Genomic DNA, 24,881 nt, shown 5'->3' with positions numbered 1-24,881 from the left:
GAATACGTTCGCCTAAGTTATCAAAAAAAGCTGTCAAAAAGCTGCGGGGCAATGAGCAGCGGACTGTGAGAGTTATCACTCATCCGATCTCGCTGCCCTTCGGCTTTTTCCCAGCTTTATTGCTAGCCTGTCACTAAGCACCCACACTAAACTACACTGTTCTATCCCTATACCGGCGCCCTCGGAGCCTCCCGCAACTAAATAAAGTTACTAACCCCTAAACCGCCGCTCCTAGACCCTGCCACAACTCTTATAAATGTATTAACCCCTAAACCGCCGCTCCCGGACACCGCTGCCACCTACAGTATACCTAGTAACCCCTATCCTGCCCCCCCTACACCGTCGCCCTCTATAATAACATTATTAACCCCTATCCTGCTGATCCCGCACCTCGCCGCAACTAAATAAATAGTTTAACCCCTAAATCACCGCTCCATGAACCCGCCGCAACCTATATTAAACCTATTAAACCTATTAACCCCTATCCTGCCCCCCCTACACCGTCGCCACCTATAAATTTATTATAGGTGGCGACGGTGTAGGGGGGGCAGGATAGGGGTTAATACATTTATTATAGTTGTGGTGGGCTCCGGGAGCGGCGGTTTAGGGGTTAATATGTATAGAGTAGCTTGCGGTGGGCTCCGGGAGCGGCGGTTTAGGGGTTAACATATGTGGTGTTTACACTCGGGGTACATGTTAGGGCGTTAGGTGTAGACAGCTCCCATAGAAATCAATGGTATGTCTGTCAGCAGCGAACTTGTACTTTCACTATGGTCAGACTCCCATTGATTCCTATGGGATCAGCCACCTCCAGGGGTGGCGGTTTGAAAACCAGGTACGCTGGGCCGTAAAAGTGCCGAGCGTACCTGCTAGTCATTTGATAACTAGCAAAAGTAGTGAGAATGTGCCGCACTTGTGTGCGGAACATCTGGAGTGACGTAAGAATCGATCTGTGTAGGACTGAGTCCGGCGGATCGAAGCTTACGTCACTAAATTCTACTTTAGCCGGTCTCGAGCCTTTTATAACTAAGGCGAATCAGCCTCGCCACAAATACGCTGCGGAATTCCAGCGTATTTGAGGTTGACGGCTTGATAACTACCCCCCTTTGTATGCCCCAATATTAATTGCCATAAACATGGTGGCTTACTTATATACACTAAGTAAAAAAATAAGAAGTAGGGAACTAAAATGCCCTCTATAAAACAAAGAGGAAGCAATCAACAAGGGCACAATAAAAAAAACAATGCAATAGTACTTACTCTAAATTTTCTATGAGTAGTAGATTTCGTTCTGACAATTTTCAAAGTTTATTTCAATTTGCTGGCCCCCTGTATCATATGACAACCATTAGCCAATCACAAACATATATAAGTATACACTTTGAACTCTTAGACATGCTCAGTAGGAGTTGGTGCCTCGGGAAGTGTGCATATAAAAAGACTGTGCACAAATTCATAATGGAAGTAAATTGGAAAGTATATTAAAACTGCATGCTCTGTCTTATTCATAAAAGTTTAATTTTGACTTTAGTGTCAATTTAAATTAATTGGAAAGACCATTACATTTTAAACAATTTTTCTTCTATTATCAAGACTAGTGCCATAGTTTGATAGACACATGCACGCTCCTTAGATCCTATCTTCCTATATAGATCTACTCTTCAACAGAGAATACCAAGGGAGCAAAACAAATTTGAAAATAGATGCTAATTGGAAACGTTTTTTAATTACATGCTCTATCTAAATCATACGAAGAGAGAAGCACTCTACCAGGAACAATGACAATTTACCACCCAGGAGCAGCCTCTTTTAGACCAGTGTGCTCTTCACAAAGGAAACCTTTCCTGAAGCATATCAGTCTGATCACGCCAAGTAAGATTAGTCCAACGACGAAATACCAGGCAACCTTTAAATGAGGTTTTCATGCTCCTCTCATAAAATTGTGATCACTTTAAATATTTAATGCATTGGTAGGATAGATGTTTTAAAACATCCCTCATTTGAAACAGAGAAATAATATCTTTAAAAAGAGGTGACTGCCCATATATGTAGCAGCTGGTTGCTATAGAAATAACCATCCCATGCCTTCTAGGTCCAGCTACCAAATGGGTAGAACCTCTATTTCAAACAGTTACATTTTTCATTTGATGCTTAAAATGCACATATTTCTATCAGGTGATACCTGAGACAGAAATAAGTGAACAATACATGTATTGGATAAAATAATAGAGATTGACCTTTCACACTACACAGAGACGAATAAGATCTCTCGTTTGAAGGAAGTGGTCCATTGCTCAAATTAATGGTCAAGTGTCTCTCCAGATGTTAGGTGATTGGCCTAATAATGGGAAATAACTCTTATGTTGGGGGGGCCCAACAATTATGAAGAAGTCCATATCCCCCAACCATAGTTATGTCATAAGGCACCTCATTTAAAGAAGACAATAATCTTCTTTAAATAAGGGTTATATATGTCTTGTAGTCGTCATAGAAACAACAATCACCTGGCAGCAACTGTAATCTGAGCTTTGTTCCTTGTGTCAGGGCTCTTGTTTCCTGATTTATCTCAGAAAATACACATTTGACATTCTAATAAATGGTAGGAGTGTTAGAGGGTAACAATGAATTACATTATAAAGTAAACCTATATAATGATATTGTATTTTGTAAATATTTTAGAGGGTGTGTCCAGGGATAAGTGAGTTTGTTCACAGTTTAGAGCATGCAAGTCTTGCTATGATGGGGTTTCCATCACTGAAATCAGAAATTTCTTAAATTGCATGACACAAAAATAAATGTATCTTTTAGTAACAAATTATTTTGGAAAATATAAGGGAAGAATCCTAAATGTTGGTGTTTTATGTATTTTAATTGATGCTACATATGGAGCCAAAACGTGTTTTTTTCTCCATTTTTATGAATATGCATGGTCTAAATGTGCATGGTCTGCATAAACAAATCCATGGTGTGTGGAGGAAGCTCTGACATGGTAAATAAAAAATCTAAAAATAACAGCAAGTTAAGGAGTTAAATTGCCTGGGAAATCTGCCTTTTAATGAATGTTCAAACCCATAGATTTCTTAGCCTTGTATGTTTAATTGATTCCTTAAAGGGATACTAACCCCACATATTTTCTTTCATGATTCAGATAGAGCATGCAATTTTAAGCAACTTTATAATTTACTCCTATTATCAATTTTTTTTGTTCTCATGTTATCTTGATTTGAAAAAGCAGTAATAAAAGGTTCAGAGACGGCCCATTTTTAGTTCAGCACCTTGGTAGAGCTTGCTGATTGGTTTGCTACATTTAGCCACAAATCAGCAAGTGCTACCCAGGTGCTAAACAAAAAATGGTCTGACTCTAAAGCTTACAGTACTGCTTTTTCAAATCAAGATAGCATGAGAACAAAGAAAAATTGATAATAGGAGTAAATTAGAAAGGTGCTTAAAATCACATGCTCTATCTGAATCATGAAAGAAAAAAAAATTAGGTTTAGTGTCCCTTTAAATATTGACCTGGAGCTCTTTATCTACTTACATTAGTTGTGTTTAATATAAACACATTCACAATATTTTATTTTACTACATATGTTTTGTATTATGCATGTGGAATAATATTTTTCCAATCTGTACATATAATTGCATAAAGTCAAAAGATGAGTCTTGCTACATTCCTAAAAAAACATACATTGGGAATGTTTTTCCTTAGTATATGCACCAAAAAAATAAATCTTAAAGGGACAGTCTAGGCCAAAATAAACTTTCATGATTCAGATACAGCATGTAATTTTAAACAATTTTCCCATTTACTTTTATCACCAATTTTGCTTTGCTCTCTTGGTATTCTTAGTTGAAAGCTTAACCTAGGAGGTTCATATGCTAATTTCATAGACCTTGAAGCCCACCTCTTTCAGATTCCATTTTAACAGTTTTTCACCACTAGAGGGTGTTGGTTCATGTATTTCATATAGATAACACTGTGCTCCTGCACGTGAAGTAATCTGGGAGCAGGCACTGATTGGCTAGACTGCAAGTCTGTCAAAAGAACTGAAAAAAGGGGCAGTTTGCAGAGTCTTAGATACAAGATAATCACAGAGGTTAAAAGTATATTATTATAAATGTGTTAGTTATGCAAAACTGGGAAATGGGTAATAAAGGGATTATCTATCTTTTAAAACAATAAAAATTCTGGTGTAGACTGTCCCTTTAACAATATTTTGTTAGATGGATGGAAAAGTGTTTGTATAGTGCCTATAATATGTTTATTTATTCTATTAAATGGCCCAGTGTCTTGCAATGATACATAGATGCAAACTGTCAAGGCAGAGGGCAGGAGCATGATCTACCTTTTGTCTATGGGTGGAAGGTACAGCTTCTGATTGGTTGTACTACCTGCTGACGCTAAGGGGCCAATTTATCATGGCCTGAATGGGGCCAAATAACCCTGTTTCCGGGCGAGCCTTCAGGCTAGCCGGAAACAGGAGTTAAGAAGCAGCGGTCACCTCTGAGGCTGCAGACATCAATCTGCCCAATCTCATACAATTGGGTTGATTGACACGGCCGCAAATCTGCGGCAAATCTGCGGCATTGCACAAGCAGTTCACAAGAACTGCTTGTGCAATGTTATTTGCCGACAGCGTATGCTGTCGGCATTCAGCAAGTTCTGGCGGACATGATACGCTACAGCAAATCATGTCTGCCAGACATTGATAAATCGACCCCTAAGAATAAAAAACAGCAAAAACACATCATAGAGCTACTGTCATTACATTTATATTGTCATTGTGCAATGCTAATAAACTCATACAATAATAAAGACATAGAAGCTATATAGCGCAATAATAAAATACTCTAAGCTATTAGAACATTTTATTTTTTGTAATGGTATGTTCCTTTAATCTTGTTAAAGGCACAACTATGATTCTAATGACAAGTAGGTGTAGTATATTATATACCATAAAGATGTTACATTCTCAAAGTCATATGTATGTTACAGTACTATGTATTAATAGGTTATTATGCCCTGTTGTTTATAGCTGCAGTTCATTACACTAAGTGTATGTATTTCTAAGCCTATCATGTAGTGTAGTTTAGAGGTGCTACCCTGCTTATTGTAAAATGTTCTGTACTTTACATGTTTAATGCAAGCAAGGCTAATGTGATCTGTTATTTATGTATATTTTATAGTTCTATGTGTTAGACTATTACACTGTGAATGATAAATGTATTATTTTAACTGGGCAGTGAGAACATAAATGAAACCTGGTGTTTGGATGAATTGTATTCACTGTAGGCTGCAGTTGTAAATGTGCGAATTCACTTGTGCAAGGCCATTGTGCTTAGCTTCTGTCTGACAGGTCTCTACAACAGGATCCTTCCCTTTTCCCCCTCTCTACAGCTAAGATCAGACTCCACCCTCCTGCAGCTCCAAGCTGCACAGACTGAATCAAAGAGCATCTGTCTCTACTACAGTTAGCACACGGCCGGCATGCTTTGAACGTGACACTCTGCCCTTTCTGCAACCATTATCCTCACCTGGACACTGAGCAGCTTCCCAAAGCAGTGGATGCAGCGGTGGAAACGTCACTTTTTTCCTGGGATAAAACTTCTAGGTGTGTTCTATTATTTATTGTACTGAAGCTTCTAATTGGAAATGCAATGTGGAAATGTGCACCTTGCTTTTTAATTCCAAACTTCCATTATTTGGAATGCAGGCTGGAGAAAAGGTTTTACAGGAGAAAAAGTTTAGTTACTCCTCCACAGCAAACTGAAGGTTTAAAGGACACATAAGGGCTATGGGTGCAAAAGACACAAGCAGCCCCATGGAATACTAGGCAGAGATTAACTGCTTCTTCTTGTGGCAATGTCTGAAGCACCGACTCGTCTGTCCACCAATGGCACCAGGGTCACTGTAGACCATGACTTTACCGGCTTGCCAAAGCCACCATATTCTTTCAATGCTTTGCTTTTTTCCATAACACTGACATTAACATTTCTAATGCTGATGGGCAGCATGTACTCACTGGTGTCACTTCTGAAAATGAAAAGCAGATCTACTTTATCTGTGCTTGTGATTTCCCTATCATTGGATGACTTAATCAGTGTTGTACCTGTGACTATTTTCTTGCTAAAACAATGGACTACTGAAGCTCTTCCCCAACCTTTATGCACCACCGCAGCATTAATGTACCTGTTTCAGGGTATGTCAACCAATCTAAAAGCATCTGTCATTATGTGCTACAACTTCAGCACAGCTAACAAAATCACAAAGTATGAAACTTCAAAAGTACCAGTTAAAATAGCATGTGCCATTCTCACAATATGGACAACTAGCTTGTTAATAAGTTCATTACCTTTGTGTGGATGGGGTAGATATGAAGCTACATCATGGGGATATCTGACTGACAGCAGCAGTTCTTATGTTTTGTTTTTATTTGGGGTATATTCCCTGTGTTTCTGTATCTTAACAATTCTCTCAGTTCCTTTAACTCACCAGTTGCTGTGTTCAGACAGACAGCAGCAATCAGTTTATGGGAATTACAGAAATATGACCAAAGGATATTTAACCCCAAGTACACCCCTGGGCAGCAATGCATCCTCTCTCTCTCCTGACAATCCTGTTGCTAAAACAATGAAGAATTCCAGGCAGCAGTGTGTGAGCTCAGAAGTGATGTTCAAGGCGAGTCTGGCTGAAGGAGAGGAACAGCACTACACACCCGGCAGAGCTGGCAGGAGCCTAACAGTGCTCTATGCTCAGAAGAGGTTTTCCCTAATGCTTGCAATGACTAAAGTCATTCTTTGGCTTCCGCTCATGGTAATGTTTTTTATTTCTGGTATCTTGTAATTGTTGTTTTTTACCTACATCACAAATAAGAATGTTTGTATGCAACAATTATAAACATATTACAACTGTATCAAATGAAAGTGTATCTCAGTCACAATAAGATGTTTGTTTCTTTTTGCTTTTAACTAGGGGAGTGTTTATGTGTGAGTAAGGTATATTTTGTCCCTTTTATAGATAAGGCAAACAGGGAAAATATAGTGGTATAGTTCTAATCTGACTCTGCTGATGTAAAAAATATTATTTTAGTACAAGTCATGGCTGCAGCCTTGACATGGCTGTAAAAATGTTATGGTGTTAAGATGAGACATACTGATAACAGGCTGGCTATTTTGTGAAGTGAAGGAGTTAAATAAGCAATAATTGTACAAAACCTGAGACTTTGCAATATTACTGCAAATCTATTATATTACACATGGCCACATCATAGAATACTTCATTAAAATTATAGTTTGTCAAATTGTACCGTATAATGTGTGACAATCCCTTACAATAACTGAGCACAGATACAATTCTGAATAATACATTAAACAACCAACATCTATATATATATATGTCAGGTTGCGCTGATATTTTGGGTTGAAATTCAAAAGTTATTGTGCTCACGCTAACCCAACACACGCAAACAGCTTACTTATAGTACAATTAGACTGTTGTGCAAAAGATAACCTTTTCCCCCCCATGGAAGTCAATGGAGAAAAAAAAACGGGAAAAAAACGGAAAAAAACGGGGAAAAAAAACGGAAAAAAAACCCCCACCCGAACGCGTACTAACCTGACATGAATATATAAATATGTTTAACATTCCAATGTTCTGCACATAGCAGAATATGTTCTATTATTCATAAATACATATTTCTACATATATATATTAATGTTATTTTGGTACAATATATATCTATACCATATATATATATATATATATATATATATATATACAGGCAGTGCAGAATTATTAGGCAAGTTGTATTTTTGAGGATTCATTTTATTATTGAACAACAACCATGTTCTCAATGAACCCAAAAAACTCATTAATATCAAAGCTGAATAGTTTTGGAAGTAGTTTTTAGTTTGTATTTAGTTATAGCTATTTTAGGGGGATATCTGTGTGTGCAGGTGACTATTACTGTGCATAATTATTAGGCAACTTTAGAAAAAACAAATATATACCCATTTCAATTATTTATTTTTACCAGTGAAACCAATATAACATCTCAACATTCACAAATATACATTTCTGACAAAACAAAACAAAAACAAATCATTTCTGACAAAACAAAAACAAATCAGTGACCAATATAGCCACCTTTCTTTGCAAAGACACTCAAAAGCCTGCCATCCATGGATTCTGTCAGTGTTTTGATCTGTTCACCATCAACATTGCGTGCAGCAGCAACCACAGCCTCCCAGACACTGTTCAGAGAGGTGTACTGTTTTCCCTCCTTGTAAATCTCACATTTGATGATGGACCACAGGTTCTCAATGGGGTTCAGATCAGGTGAACAAGGAGGCCATGTCATTAGATTTTCTTCTTTTATACCCTTTCTTGCCAGCCACGCTGTGGAGTACTTGGACGCGTGTGATGGAGCATTGTCCTGCATGAAAATCATGTTTTTCTTGAAGGATGCAGATTTCTTCCTCTACCACTGCTTGAAGAAGGTGTCTTCCAGAAACTGGCAGTAGGACTGGGAGTTGAGCTTGACTCCATCCTCAACCCGAAAAGGACCCACAAGCTCATCTTTGATGATACCAGCCCAAGCCAGTACTCCACCTCCACCTTGCTGGCGTCTGAGTCGGACTGAAGCTCTCTGCCCATTACCAATCCAGCCACGGGCCCATCCATCTGGCCCATCAAGACTCACTCTCATTTCATCAGTCCATAAAACCTTAGAAAAATCAGTCTTGAGATATTTCTTGGCCCAGTCTTGACGTTTCAGCTTGTGTGTCTTGTTCAGTGGTGGTCGTCTTTCAGCCTTTCTTACCTTGGCCATGTCTCTGAGTATTGCACACCTTGTGCTTTTAGGCACTCCAGTGATGTTGCAGCTCTGAAATATGGCCAAACTGGTGGCAAGTGGCATCTTGGCAGCTGCACGCTTGACTTTTCTCAGTTCATGGGCAGTTATTTTGCGCCTTGGTTTTTCCACACGCTTCTTGCGACCCTGTTGACTATTTTGAATGAAACGCTTGATTGTTCGATGATCACGCTTCAGAAGCTTTGCAATTTTAAGAGTGCTGCATCCCTCTGCAAGATATCTCACTATTTTTGACTTTTCTGAGCCTGTCAAGTCCTTCTTTTGACCCATTTTGCCAAAGGAAAGGAAGTTGCCTAATAATTATGCACACCTGATATAGGGTGTTGATGTCATTAGACCACACCCCTTCTCATTACAGAGATGCACATCACCTAATATGCTTAATTGGTAGTAGGCTTTCGAGCCTATACAGCTTGGAGTAAGACAACATGCATAAAGAGGATGATGTGGTCAAAATACTCATTTGCCTAATAATTCTGCACTCCCTGTATATATATATATATATATATATATATATATACATATATATATATATACATATACATGATTATATATAGGTATAGATATATACAGATATATAGAAATATATCTTTAAAAACTGTGTAAATGTGTACATATGTATTTATGTGTTTATATAAAGAGAGTTCTTTGCCATGAGGTGCCATGTTGAACTTCCGGTGACCAGTATGAGAGAGTGTGAGATCGATAACACCACATTTAACACACCTGCTCCCCACTCACACCTGAGACCTTGTAACACTAATGAGTCACATGACACCGAGGAGGGGAAATGGCTAATTGGGCCCAATTTGGACATTTCCACTTAGGGGTGTACTCACTTTTGTTGCTAACGGTTTAGACATTAATGGCTGTGTGTTGAGTTATTTTGAGGGGACATCAAATTTACACTGTTATACAGGCTGTACACTAACTACTGTACATTATAGCAAAGTGTCAGTTCTTCAGTGTCGTCACATGAAAAGGTATAATAAAATATTTACAAAAGTGTGAGGGGTGTACTCACTTTTGTGAGATACTGTACATATGCACACACACACACACATATATATATACAGTATATATATATATATATATATATATATATATATTATACATACATATACAGTACATCTTCAGACATGTATATTTATGTATCTTAAGGTTAAAGCCCTTTGCCTGCCTTTTTTTTAACACCTGAGATCTCATATCTTAAAGCTCTTAAAACTGTTGTGTACAATTTTTTTCTTTGAATAATTTTTATTAGATAGTGTTATTTTATTATGTGTTTTGTGCAACTATTATTTTTGCAAAACAGTTAAAGGAATATGAAACCCAATTTTTTCTTTCATGATTCAGTTAGAGCATGCAATTTTAAGCAACTTTCTAATTTGCTCCTATTATTCATTTTTCTTTGTTCTCATGGTATCTTTATTTGAAAAGCAGGAATGCTAGCTTAGGAGTCGGCTCATTTTTAGTTCAGAGCCTGGGTAGCACTTGCTGATTGGTGGATATATCTGACAAGACTGTACTTTTTAAAGTGTAAATGTATTTCCTTTTTGAAAACTTTTGTGTTGCTCCTTCTGAAAGCACCAACGCCAAAGCTGCATTTGCTTGCATACTCCTAGCCAGTACAGGAGTATGATGGGTAGTGGAGCGGGCGAGAAGCAGCAGTGTGTTTGTTACTTTCAAATAGATCAGTGCCATAGTTTCTATAGTTAAAGAGACATTAAACATTAAATAATTGCTAGATAGAATGATGCAGTGAAAGAAAAGATTAGTTTGAGAGTAACATGTAGATGCATTTTTTTTTTTTTAAAGTTTCATTAGTTGTTTAAATATTGACAAAATAATGTGCGTCGGTTTATCATGACCTCAGAACTCTGGTTAACTGTTACGCTTGAATAAAAAATGTCACAAAAACATCAAAAATACATTTCACAGTACACAGTACTGTCTGATAATTTTTTTTAACTGCAATAAAAAGTTATAGGGCTCAAAAATATGAGGTCTCAGGTATTGGGGGGGCTGCAATAAAAACATAGAAATGTAAAATATGCATTTTGCGCATCACCTTTCTCAATTTAGATCTTAGCACGGTCGGGTTAGCGCCCATGAGAACTTAGGAGCAGCGTTATTGAAATATTACAAATAAAATATTAATACAAATGTATATAGATTATTCAAAATGAATAAACATATTGTAAAATATATAGATATATTCTATGGATTGTTTAGAATATTTTACAGTATGTTTATTAAAGTGACGTTAAACTCTCCCCTTTTTAAAATCAGATCCGGAATGTTAGTGATATTTTAGATAGAGTTTAATTCATCAGTTGTAAAGAAGATACGCTATAACTTACTTTTTAATATAGATATAACATTCAAATACCCCTCTATCCGCTGCCCACTTGAAAAATTATTTTTTCTGTGAGTTAAAGGTTTGAATTTTTCTCCAATCAGCGCTCTAGATATAACAAATGTGCCATATGGGTAGAGCGCTAATTGGATAACAATTTAAACTGTTAAGTCACGGAAAAATTGACTTTTGAAGAGGGTATTTAAATTTCATATCTATATTTAAAAAAAGCAAGTTATAGCGCATCTTCGTTACAACTGATTAATTCAACTCCATTTAAAATATCAGTAACATTTTAAATCTGATATAAAAAAGGGAAGAGTTTACCATTACTTCAATTTTTTATAATTTATATACATTTTTATATTTTATATGTAATATTTCAATAATGTGCCTTAAGAATTCTAAGTTTTAATGTGTGCTACTGCTAACCCAACCACGTTAAGATCTTATAGAGAAATGTGATGCGCAAAACGCATATTTTACATTCCTATGTTCTTCACATAGAAAATAATGTACTTTAAATTAAATGTATATTTCTCTTTATATCTGATACATAAATATGTATACATATCTAGACATATAAATAAGTGTATTGGAGCCCTTTACGGTTTACTAGTTGAAAGCATTTAAAAGCATATATTTGCAATATTCATATTTAATAAAGTGGTTAACTTTGTACTTACTGTAAATATTTTCCATTCCAATGTAATAATTTATATATATATATATATATATATATATATATATATATATATACCTATATATATTTATTATATATATATATAGATAGATAGATAGATAGATAGATTTATTTATTTATTTTTTATTTACTAAAAAAATAAAAAATGATATATAAACAGTATATATATATAGAATTATATATATATATATCAAATCCAGAATAAGGAAGGCACTCTCCGGTTGAATAATACAAAATTTAATGTATAAAATACATGTAAACTGTTTCGGGCGTACACCGGTTCTCAGACATGTCCGCCAAACATACGCTGTCGGCATTCAGCATTGCACAAGCAGTTCTAGTGAACTGCTTGTGCAATGTCGCCCCCTGCAGGGGGTTTCAATTAGCCTGATCATACACGATCGGGCGTATTGCTGCATGCCACCTCAGAGGCGGCTTATGAGTTAAGTAGCAGCTATCTTAAGGCCAAGAGGAAAACAAGGGGAACAGGGGCCCTTGTTAAATCGACCCCTATGGGTGAATACATTAACACAATTACAATACCTGGAAGTTTATCTTTTTGTGTGCAGTGGCTTAGTGTGAGAGTGAAAACCTTTTACTTTCAACTTGGAAAATGCAAGGTATCCAACCTGTGCAAAAAAAAAATGTATTTCTAGCGGAGTTCGCATACTAACAATATTTACCGATCTACTCGTAATCTTGAGCTATGTATTTTGCATATTTTGTCACAGCCTCAACAACTTTTAGTTTGCAAAAAAAACAGTGACATCCGTAGAGCGGAAATGTTTAGATCATTACCCTTTTGGTTTGGGAGACAATTTCATACACGCCCATGAAACACCCATGTTTAGCCCCTTTTACGATAATACAACAATTATGCTTTGTATTTTGTACTTATAAGTACGAATTGCTATTTGATTTTTGCACATCCCGTGTAATTAAATTAGTATTTAACCTGTGCATATTTAATATGATTATTTCTATATAATTTACATACAAATGTTATGTTTTTAATATAGTCGCAATTTTCTTATACATTACTATAACACCTGAATTTTGCACACATGATGGGTCTCTCCCTCTGAGCAGTCAGCGTTCCTGGGATCTGTCCCAGGGAGGAGGGGCAGGGCATAGACTGGGAATGAGGTGTCTCTAGCAGGTGATTGGTGGACTGGTGTTACTGTAGCATGAGAGTGGCCCATTGGAATTTAGCACTGACACGACCGGCTTTTTCATTACAGGCGGTGCTGTGGGATCATGATACTTCCTGTTCTGTCACTACAGTTCCTGTGAGCCCCACGTCTTCACATCTGAGGGAAAATATTAACTTATTCTAATGTTTAAAATGCACTCAGGTCCCTGGGAGGCAGCTTAGAAAATACTGTTTCAAATTAAAACACAGTGCATAATAAAGCGGTACTTTATTAGTATTTTAGCCTCTCAGCTGCCTCTCAGGGACCTCATTGCATTTTAAACATTAGAACAAGTTAATATTTTCCCTCAGATGTGAAGACGTGGGGCTCACAGGAACTGTAGTAACAGAACAGGAAGTATCATGATCCCACAGCACCACCTGTAATGAAAAAGCCGGTGTTGTTTCGGTGCTAAATTCCCATGGGCCACTCTCATGCTACAGTAACACTAATCCACCAATCACCTGCTAGAGACACCTCCTTTCCAGTCTATGTCTCGCCCCTCCTCCCCGGCGCCATTCCAGGAATGCTGACTGCTCAGAGGGAGAGACCCGTCACCTGTGCGCTCAGGATCATCTCTTCATTCGCCGCTAGACCTGTTCACATGGGGCGAGTAATGTCACTTCTGGGTGGGGCTAAAAATCACATACTCTCATGGTTTTTAAACTGCAGAGATTAACCGTGGTTTAAAACCGCAACCGCAATTAACTGTGCAGCCCTAAATACAAATTTTGGTGAACAATTTTGTTACGATTTTTGATGCACTTTAATGACACAATTTTCTCCTATGTATTTTTGAGTGAATGGTTCAATTATTTATTTGTTGCAATTTTGTGATCTCCTCATACGAAAATTCAGTATATGCTCCTTAGCGAGACCTCTTGTTTTCAGGGTGGATTTAGCTCATTCCACCAGGGAAATAGAAGTACTGGCAAGCATTCTTAAATAATCTCGCCAGCCCAGAAACCTTCAGATCATCAGGCCCTAGGTTTTGGTCTCACTGTGTATAGAAAGATAAGATAATAATTTGTGTAAATTTAGAGAGATAAGCTAATTAGATCTGTGCTCCCTGGAAGCTCAGCCCATTTGATTAGATTGTGTTTTCATTTAGCAGACACAGTTATTTAATATAAACAAATATACCTAAAGGAGTATTTTCCCATATATTTAAACTCTGCAGCATAGCATTTTTATAGCACCCTGCCCCTTTAAAGGGATATGAAACAAAAAAATGTCTTTTATGATTTAGATAGAGCATACATTTACTTTCCCATTTACTTCTATTATTAATTTGGTTTCCTTTATTGAAGGAATGCACTACTGGAAACTAGTGGAAACCATCGGTAAGCCAATGACAATATGCATAAATATGCATTCACCAATCAGCAGCTAGCTGCCAGCTCCTAAGCCTACCAAGGTATGCTTTTCAACAAAGCATACCCAGACAACAAAGCAAATTAAATAAAAGAAGTTCATTGAAACATTGATTAAAATTATTTGTTCTATCTGAATCCTGAAAGAAAAATGTTGGGTTTCATGTCCCTTTAACCCCTTTGCCCATATGGACTTAGGTCTACGTCAGGCAGTACATCGCCCATCTTATGGTCCATAATGCTGGAAGTCAAGTGACAACCAAGACTTACCAACATCTGCCTTCATATAGTAATAGAGCACAATCAGCACTAAAAACCTCCCATAAATAAATAAATACAATTTAAAAAATTAAGAGGGATCCCTACAATGCAGAAATTTTTTTTTTTTTTTTTTTAAATTCGTAAACTTCAGACTGCCTGCTAGTACTTAAAGGATATGAAACCCAAAATGTTTCCATCATGCTTTAGATAGAGCACACAATTTTAAACAACTTTCAAATGTACTTGTATTATCTAATTTGCTTAGTTATCTTGGTATCTTTGTTGAATATAATACCTTGGTAAGCTCAGGAGCAGGTACCTAGATGCTGATTGGTGGCTGCACATATAAGATTCTTGTCATTGACTTACCAACATGTTCAGCTAGCTCCCAGTAGTGCATTAATGCTTTTTCAACAAAACATTCCAAGAGAAGTAAGCAACACTGATAGAATTAAATTGGAAAGTTATTTCAAAAGGAGTGCTCTGTCTAAATCCTGAAAGAATAATTTGGTGTATAATGTCCCTTTAAGATGGTTGTGAGGAGTGGAGGGGGGTAAAAGAGAGCTGTTTGCGAGGAATCAGGGAGATTGGAGAGAAATCCCTACATTACAATGTGCACAGCTGCAATTAGTGGCATTCTAATTAACAAAATGCAATGGCAAAGCCATTCATGTCTGCTATTTCTGAACAAAAAGGATAACAAAGATGCTTTTATAACCAGTTGTGTTATAACTGCACAAGCAGTATGTAAATAATTTCAGAGAGAAACCCAAAGTTTGCGAAAAAGTTAAAATATAACAAAATGGACCTAGATCAATAGTTGGGATATCACTAAAATAAATATAGTTTATATTTCGAGTGATAGTAAAAATGCTAAACATTTTCTGGTATCTTGGACAAGTTTTTCTATGAAATTTCCAGTAGCGAAGGGGATGAGCTTACTAATACAAATATTTTAACTGTATCTTTATTGAAATAGAATCTTATGCCCCTTTAAATATTTTAGAATATTTTGCTTGTCACATATGCAGATGCAATTTTAAAGCATCCACTATAAAATTGATCATTTGTAAATATGCTTTTGATTTTGAAAGCATAAGCACATTGCAAAAATGTTTACAAATATTTATGAATTGCAATGCTGTGCATTTCAGATACTATACTATTATAGTAATGACCAGAGGTTGAGTCGGTTCCCACAGCAGTAAGCATGGATAGTAGACTTGTGCATTCGGCATTTTCGTTCAATGCCAAATGCAGAAGTAGGAGGACTTTTGTGATGTTCGGATCTTTTCGGCGCTGTATTTCTTAATGTACAAGGGAAGCACACTAAATTCTGGATTTGCACATATTTTAGTGTGCTTCACTTTCACAAGTAGAAATTCGACTCTGAAAAGTTACAAACATCACGAAAGTCCACCTACTTCTGATTTCATTATTTAACGAAGATGAATTGCCGAATGCACAAGTCTAATGGATAGTTACACACCTACACAAGTCTTAAATGAAAAGGTGGTTAGAAATTTCACTTACACTTTTATAAATAACTTATGGCTAGTTTACGTTTTTCTAGTTTTGTGGTATGAGTGAAAAAGCAGCTCTTTTTAACTACCGCTGGTATTCTGAGTCTTGCAGGTTTAGCTGCACCGCACACTTTTTTGGCCGTAACGCAACATAACTATTTTAATTATATTAAAGTTTGGGGTGTTAGGATTAGGGTTAGACTTAGGGTTAAGTTTAGGGGTTTATAACTTTAGTATAGTGGCGGCAACGTTGGGGGAGGCAGATTAGGGGTTATTAAATTTATGTAGGTGGCAGCGACATTGGGGGTGGCAGATTAGGGGTTAATAAGTACAATGTAGGTGTCGGCAATGTTAGGGGCGGCCGATTAGGGATTAATAAGTGTTGGTAGGTGTCGGCGATGTTGGGGGCGGCAGATTAGGGGTTAATAAGTGTAGGTAGGTGTTGGGGATGTCGGGGGCGGCAGATTAGGTGTTAACAAGTGTAATGTAGGTGGCAGCGATGTTGGGGCGGCAGATTAAGGGTGCTTAGACTCAGGGTTTATGTTAGGGTGTTAGGTGTAAACATAAATTTTGTTTCCCCATAGGAATCAATGGGGCTGCGTTATGGAGCTTTATACTCCTTTATTGCAGGTGTTTTTTTAGCTGGCTCTCTTCATTGATGTCTATGGGGAAATCGTGCATGAGCACGTAAAACCAGCTCAAAGCAGCGCTGGTATTTGGGTGCGGTATGGAGCTCAATTTAGCTCAACGCTCACTTATTGCCTGCTAATGCCGGGTTTATGAAAACCTGTAATAGCAGCGTTATAGGGAGGTGAGCGGTGGCAATAACTTGCAGGTTAGTACCGAGCCGCTCTTACCGCAAAACTTGTAATCTAGCAATCAATTTACAGTTTACTACTGTCTAACTGCACAATATTTTTTCTTGGTATTCATAGCCCTGGAATAAAATATTTACACTATGAATCTTTTGTCTTTCAGATACAGATGATTGTCCAGTATATTGTTGGCTTTCAGAGCCTTCTTTTTGAGGCATTAAGTTTCCTTCTCACTCTGCTTGCTGCTGCTAGCACCCCTCTGTTTCTTTTGTCGGAACGCTGGAGTCATCTTCCATGTGGCTGCATCATAAACTGCAAGAGGAAGACATATGCCATGTCATCAGAAGAAATCCAAAGTAGGACATTATTCTTTTACGTTTAATACAAAAAAATGCATGGGGAATGTGTTGTTTGCATTTGTTTTGTTTTTAGTCCAAGCTACACATTTTATACAAGAGTTGCAGGTAAGGCTATTTAAAGGGATAGAAAGGTTAAACTGTGCATGGGTGTGTTTCAATTTAAAGTATACACATTTTGCAATATACTTCCATTAGCAAAAATGTGTCTAGTAAAAGTTATTACTGTTTTTCTGTAGCATACGCACATATCCTGCGAGGGGACATATACTAGTATTCAAACACCACACCATTTCAGAGAGCTTGCAATCATGTGTATTGCTTTTGGAAATGTAATTTGTGCTATACAAGCTACTTCTGACTCTCTGAGAAGGTGTTTTGTTTGAATACTAGTACATGTGCCCTCCCAGGATATGTGCGTATGCTGTAGAAAAACAGTAATAACTTTTACTAGAAGCATTTTTGCTAATGGACATATATTGCAAAATGCTTATAATTCAAACTGAAATGCAGCTGTGCATATTTAATTTTTTGACATTTCTATCCCTTTAAAAATATATAAACAAATAGGGTGTTGGTGCACATCCACTTGCAAATAAACAAAATATTTTTAAATTTCTGAAAAAAGTACCTGCAAAAACCACCTTTGCTTTTATATTAAAATTGGGATCTTATTCACACAATATGGCCACCAACATACAAGGTGTCCCAATGTTGAGTGATCCTAACACTACAATACTTTGGGGGATATTTATTAAACCGTCAACCGAAAACACGCTTGAATTCCACATCATAATTGTTGTGAGATTGATCCAACCTAGTTATCAAAGCCTCAAGATCGGAAGAAGTTGATTTTGTGACATAACATACGATCCGGCGGTCTCAATCCGACGCAGATCAACGCAGATCGATGCGAGTTGAAACCCTGTTGAATTCTAGCGGAATTTTTATGATCATTTGCCCTCCTATTCTACATTATTTAAAGCTTTCACAAAGTTATTAAAAATTCAACATTTACGCGTTTTTTCCGATGCAGCGTACCTAGTTTTCAATCTGCCACCCTTGAGGTTGCGGAAGCCATAGAACTCAGATGCTGCAAGAGAATGAAGCATATCACCTAATAAAAGTCAATTACAAACTATTAAATATGTATACCCTTCAAAAATCGAACAATATTATTGCTACAAATTCGGTGCACTATATAGAGATACATTTTTACATTTAAAAATATAGATATGATGATTTTTAAAATCTATTTACACCATGTTTAATGTTGTATATACGCTTACACAAATGTTACAAACACAAAGTTATTAAATAGCATTCCCTTTCTGTCATGTTTTTCAATGGTCATACTCTACATTATTCTTTAATTCACTCTTCAAAAAAAAAATTGAACAAAGGATAGCAAAAGAATGAAAACTAAAAAAAATGTATCAATTTGTTTTATAATAAATATCTATTTTAACAAAATTATGGTGTAGCTGTATTCATTTAAATATTATTTTGAAGGGGCATGAAAACAAAATAAATGTTGAATAATGTATCAATAGCATGCAATCAGCTAGATTACGAGTTTTGCGTTATGAGTGTAAAAGCATCATTATGCTTCATAACGCTGTTTTTTTCCCTAACGCCGCTATTACAAGTCTTGTAGGTATAGGTGTACCGCACACCTTTTAGCTAGTCATGCAAAGTCAATACCGCACTTTTAAAAAAGTCCTTTTTCAATGGGACTCCCATAGCTCCGGTATTACGAGTTTGCCTGGAAGGCCAAAAAGTGAGCGGTACAGCCTATACTGACAAGATCCGTACTGTCATCTAAAGTCAGTAGTTATGAGTTTTACACTACAAAGCTGCACCATAAAATTCATAACTAAAGTGTTAAGAAGTACACTAACACCCATAAACTACCTATTAACCCCTAAACCGAGGCCCTCCAGCACAGCAAACACTACAATAATATTATTAACCCCTAATCTGTCGCTCCGGACATCGGCGCCACAATTTTTTTTATTAACCCCTATTCCGCCGCTCCCGACATCATCACCACTATAATAAGCCTATTAACCCCGCCCTAAACAGCCACCCTCCCACATCGCAAACACTATTTAAAGATTATTAACCCCTAATCTGCCATCCGCCCACACCGCCGCTATTATAAACCTATTAACCACTAAACTGCAAGCCCCCCACAACGAAATATACTTAAAAAAATTATTAACCCCTAAACCTCTGACCTCCCACATCACTAACTCTACATAAATATATTAACCCCTAAACCTAACCCTAACGTAACCCTAAGCCTAAGTCTAACCCTAACCCTAACACCCCTAACTTAAATATAATTAAAATAAATCTAAACAAACCTTACAATTATTACCTAAATAATACCTATTTAAAACTAAATACATACTTACCTGTAAAATAAAACCTAAGCTAGCTACAATATAACTAATAGTTATATTGTAGCTATTAGGTTTTATTTTTATTTCACAGGTAAGTTTGTATTTATTTTAACTAGGTAGACTAGTTATTAACTATTTACTAAATACCTAGTTAAAATAAATACAAACTTACCTGTGAAATAAAACCTAACCTGCCTTACACCAAAAACTAACAATACAATAAAATAAAATAAATGAAATTATTAAAATACAATTTTCTAAACTACAAAAAACAAACACTAAATTACAAAAAATAAAAAATTAAATTACCAAAAATAATAAAAAAAAACCCTAGCCTACAATAAACTGCCAATGGCCCTTAAAAGGGTCTTTTGTGGAACATTGCCCCAAAGAAATCAGCTCTTTTACCTGTAAAAAAAAATACAAACACCCCAAACAGTAAAACCCACCACCCAACCAACCCCCCCCCCCCCAAATAAAAACCTATCTAAATAAACCTAAGCTAACCATTGCCCTGAAAAGGGCATTTGGATGGGCATTGCCCTTAAAAGGGCATTTAGTTCTTTTACATTGCCCAAGCCCTAACCTAAAAAAAAAACACCCAAAAAATACTAACCCCCGACGATCCACTTACAGTTATCAAAGTCCAGACATCCATCCTCATTTAGCCGGCGAAGTCCTCATCCAAGTGGCAAGAAATCTTCATCCAGGAGGCCTCTTCGATATCCCCCTTTGCCTTTATGGGCTGAATCAATCCTGTTTTTTCTCTTTTTATAATTGAATTAGACTCTGTGGCTTTATATACAGCTCCAATACACTGTCATGAGAACTTTGTAACAAAAAAGGGGAGTGTGGTCCCGCAGATAAAGGGAAAAGTTGTCTATTTTCTCCCAACTGATATTGTTGTCTGAATCATAAAAAGAGGTGACTGGTCAGGAGTGTGCTTAGAGCATATTACAACATTTACATTCAAAAAAGGAACCCTATTTAAGAGAATAGGGAAAGAAATGCTCTTTCTACACATCGAATATTTGGATACAACTTTAAAATTGATCTTTTACTAATTTTTGTATAAAAAGGCAGCTGAGATTTTAATGAATCGTTTAGTATCCAGCGTGCGGGAAAACAATTAAAAACACAACTCTGTTGTTATGATTTGTATTGTTCGCTACAATGTTGCTGATACCATGTTTCTATCAAGTAAGGGGATATTGTGGAAAACTGAAAACAACAGTGCTTTGTAAGAAAGAGAGTCAATTGGATTTTTGTAATTGTACCTAAAAATGAATGCTTCATTTAGTCTTCTATGCTGCTTGAAGTGGCATTTTTTTCAGTGTAGCAGTCTGGGGAAAAAATAAAATAAAAAAACACAACTGTGCAAAATTTTCAAAAACACAAGATAAAACAAATTGTCAATGGGGCTTAAAATGTTGTGAGCAATGCCTTTGTTCCAAGGTTTCAGGCATATAGAAATACCCAGTGAAATTTGTTTTAGCATACCTCAAATACAAAAGGAGGTTTAGCATACTATGTATCACCTTTTATTAAAACTGCCTTGCTTAAAAGCTTTTTCTAGCTATATTTCACTTCTTGGTAAATCAGCAGTTGTTATCAATATGGCACCAGCCTTCAGCTTTTTAGCAATTCAGAATTTAACCCTTGTTCAGTAGCTAAAGGGACACTGAACCCAATTTTTTCTTTTGTGATTCATATAGAGCATGCAATTTTAAGCTGACTCCTACAGGCCCATTTATCAAGCTCCGTACGGAGCTTGAAGGGCCGTGTTTCTGGCGAGTCTTCAGACTCGCCAGAAACACAACTTATGAAGCAGCGGTCTAAAGACCGCTGCTCCATAACCCTGTCCGCCTGCTCTGAACAGGAGGACAGGAATCGCCGGACATCAACCCGATCGAATACGATCGGGTTGATTGACAGCTCCCTGCTGGCGGCCGATTGGCCGCGAGTCAGCAGGGGGCGGCGTTGCACCAGCAGCTCTTGTGAGCTGCTGGTGCAATGTTAAATGCGGAGAGCGTATTGCTCTCCGCATTTAGCGAGGTCTTGCAGACCTGATCCGCAGTGTCGGATCAGGTCCGCAAGCCTTTTGATAAATGGGCCTGCTATTATCAAATTGTCTTAATTCTCTTGCTATCTTTATTTGAAATGCAAGAATGTAAGTTAAGATGCCGGCCCATTTTTGGTAAACAAACTGGGTTGTTCTTGCTGATTGGTGGATAAATTCACCCACCAATAAAAAAGTGCTGTCCATAGTTCTGAACCAAAAAAATAGCTTAGATACCTTTTTATTCAAATAAAGAAAGCAAGAGAACAAAGAAAAAATGATAAAAGGTGTAAATTAGAAAGTTGCTTAAAATTGCATGCTCTATCTGAATCATGAAAGAAAAAAATTGGGTTCAGTGTCCCTTAAGCTTTCTGCATGGTCTATTCACACACTTCCTGTGGCCAGGCTGTCTTGTTCCTTCATTTGGCTGACTTTTTTCCCCCAAACTTTTTTGTATTAAATCCATAATATACATCCGTCAACAACTAAAGCTTAATTGCTAATATACAGTAAGGATTCAAAAAGGAAAAAAATAAATAAAAACAATTTAAGTTAATGGGGTAGATTTATTAAAAGGTGAGCGGACATGATTCGCTGTAGCAACTCATGCCCGCTTGACCTCGCTAAATCCTGACAGCATATTCCATTGGCATTTATCATTGTACAAGCATTTCTGGTGAAATGCTTGTGCAATTCCACCCCTGCTCACTGGCAGCCAATCGGCCGCTAGCAGGGGCTGTCAAACATTCCGATCGTATCAGATGGGGATGATTTCAGTCCGCTGCTTCTTAACTTCCGTTTCTGGTGGACCTAAAACGATGGGCCTCTGAAACAGCATCCGCTGCTTAATAAATGGACCCAATGAATCAAATCACTAATTATTTATAATTATTTTTAGAGGTCAGTACATTTTTTTGTTCATTTTTTATTTATTTTTTAGTTAGAACATTTAATAGTGTGTTATTTTCTTTAAAGGCTGTTCAACTAAAATAAAATCAAGGTTAAGTTAAAGCCAGTGAACTGATATTGAAACTATTGATACTGGGGAATTCATGTATGTGTGCAACTTATCACTAGGGACACTTGATGATAAAGAAAGCTGCTACATCTTTATTGGATGACAGGAATGAAAACAAAAGTCATTTTATTCAGGAAAGGAGTTTTTTAAGAAGCACACAAAACACCATATTTTAAAGTACCATTATATAAATACAACAAAAATGCCCATTTACTGACACAAAAATAGAATATAAACACTTAACCCTTTCTTGACAGGGTTAAAGTGCCTACATCGGAACACCTGTTCCGATGTAGACAAATTGAAACTACGCGATCGTGCATACGATCGCGAGATTTCAATTATTGGATCGCATATGGGGGGCGTCCCTACAACCCTAGAAACGCCCTCCAGACCGCGATCAAGTCCTTGAAGCACAGAAGGCTTCAGGACAGCCGTTTGTTATGATGTTCTATTCCGTCATAACGGCTTTAAAGCCCAGTGTAAATATGACGGAAGAGAACGGCATAACGACGTTAAAAGGTTAAAGGAACATTCAAGCCAAAATTGGAAACCACATGGATGCATTTCAGTTTTGAATAGAAGGATTTATTGTAACATTATTAGCAAAAATGCTTCTAATAAAAGCTATAGCTGTTTCAAAAGTGTATTTAAGTATGCACCAGGCACCAGCATTTTAAACACAGCAATTGCTCAGAGAGACTCAGGTGCTTTTATCATCTGGTAATGACTCAATTTGTTAATTGCTGATATGATACAAGACTCTTTGGCTCTCTGAGCAGCTGCAGTATTAAAAAAGGCTGGTGCAGTGAGACTATCTAGCTATGCTTCACATGCACGTGCAGAGAAAAATGCTAACACTTAAACAGTGATAACTTTTACTAGAAGCATGTTTGCCAGTACATGTATATTGCAAATATGTTTCTATTAAAAAATGTAATTCATCCATGTGCATTTTAATTTACTTCCATTATCAAATTGTTCACAGTCTTTTTTTATATATACACACTTTCTGAGGCACCAGCTACTGCTGAGCATGTGCAAGAGTTCAGTGTATATGTATATCAGTCTGATGTGATTGGCTGATGGCTTTCACATGATACAGGAGGCTGGCAAAGTAAATTTTAACCCCTTAAGGGCCAGCGATGTGCAGGGTATGTCACTGGTCTTTCTATGGAGATTGTGTTATTAAAAGCTATTTCTAGTGATCAGAATGGAGGAAGGAGGGTATAATAGCATGTGGTGGGACCCACACTATTATAAACAAGAAAACCCTTAACAACTTGCAAATGTACATGATTTGTCACGGTCATTAATGGGTTAATATTTGCCAGAAAAAAAATCTATTGCTCATTTAAAATTCAGTGTGTTATTATTTTTTTATATTATGCACTTGTTGATTATTCAATTCTACTGTATTCATGGTTTCAAATTCAATGATATTCCAAAAAAAATTAAACATTTAAGATCAGGTACAAGTAAAATTAATTAACAGAGATATATTTTTTAACCTATGGATTAAAGTAACATAAAAGTCAAAATGAAATTCTCACGATTCAGATAGAGCATGCAATGTAAAACAACTTTCTGATTTACATGTTACCAAATTTACTTCATTCTCTTGGTATTCTTTGCTAAAGAGCAAGTTTAGGTAGGTTCAGGAGCATGCACATGTTCTGAGCACTATATTGCAGCAGTGCTTGTAACAATGTTTTTAACAATTTTATACAAATTAAGCACTAGAGGGCACCAGTGTACGATACTAGAAGCACAATTTAAAAAAGTGTTTTAAAAATGACATGCTCTATTTAAATCATTAAAGTACAATTATGACGTTTATGTCCCTTTGCTAATGTATGCACCATGTACCATGCATCACACTTGAAATCAATATCCAGTAATGTGACATCTGTTTGTTTGACAGCACAGATGTAATAATT

At 36.7% G+C, this 24,881-nt stretch overlaps 1 protein-coding gene across 1 annotated transcript in view; it reads left to right on the top strand.

Moving 5' to 3' along the window:
- The first annotated feature begins 5,493 nt into the window (after window positions 1–5,493).
- Window positions 5,494–24,881, top strand: part of GPR149 (G protein-coupled receptor 149) — a 233,974-nt gene continuing 214,586 nt past the window's right edge. Inside the window, exons 1-2 of the mRNA XM_053709016.1 lie at window positions 5,494–6,814; window positions 17,264–17,456. Of these exons, the coding sequence (XP_053564991.1) occupies window positions 5,864–6,814; window positions 17,264–17,456 (1,144 nt within the window). The 5' untranslated portion in view covers window positions 5,494–5,863. The remainder of the gene's footprint in view (window positions 6,815–17,263; window positions 17,457–24,881) is intronic.

The sequence above is a fragment of the Bombina bombina genome, chromosome 4 (assembly GCF_027579735.1).
Source record: "Bombina bombina isolate aBomBom1 chromosome 4, aBomBom1.pri, whole genome shotgun sequence".
Taxonomy (NCBI): domain Eukaryota; kingdom Metazoa; phylum Chordata; class Amphibia; order Anura; family Bombinatoridae; genus Bombina; species Bombina bombina.
This window is presented reverse-complemented; position numbering and strand designations above follow the sequence as displayed.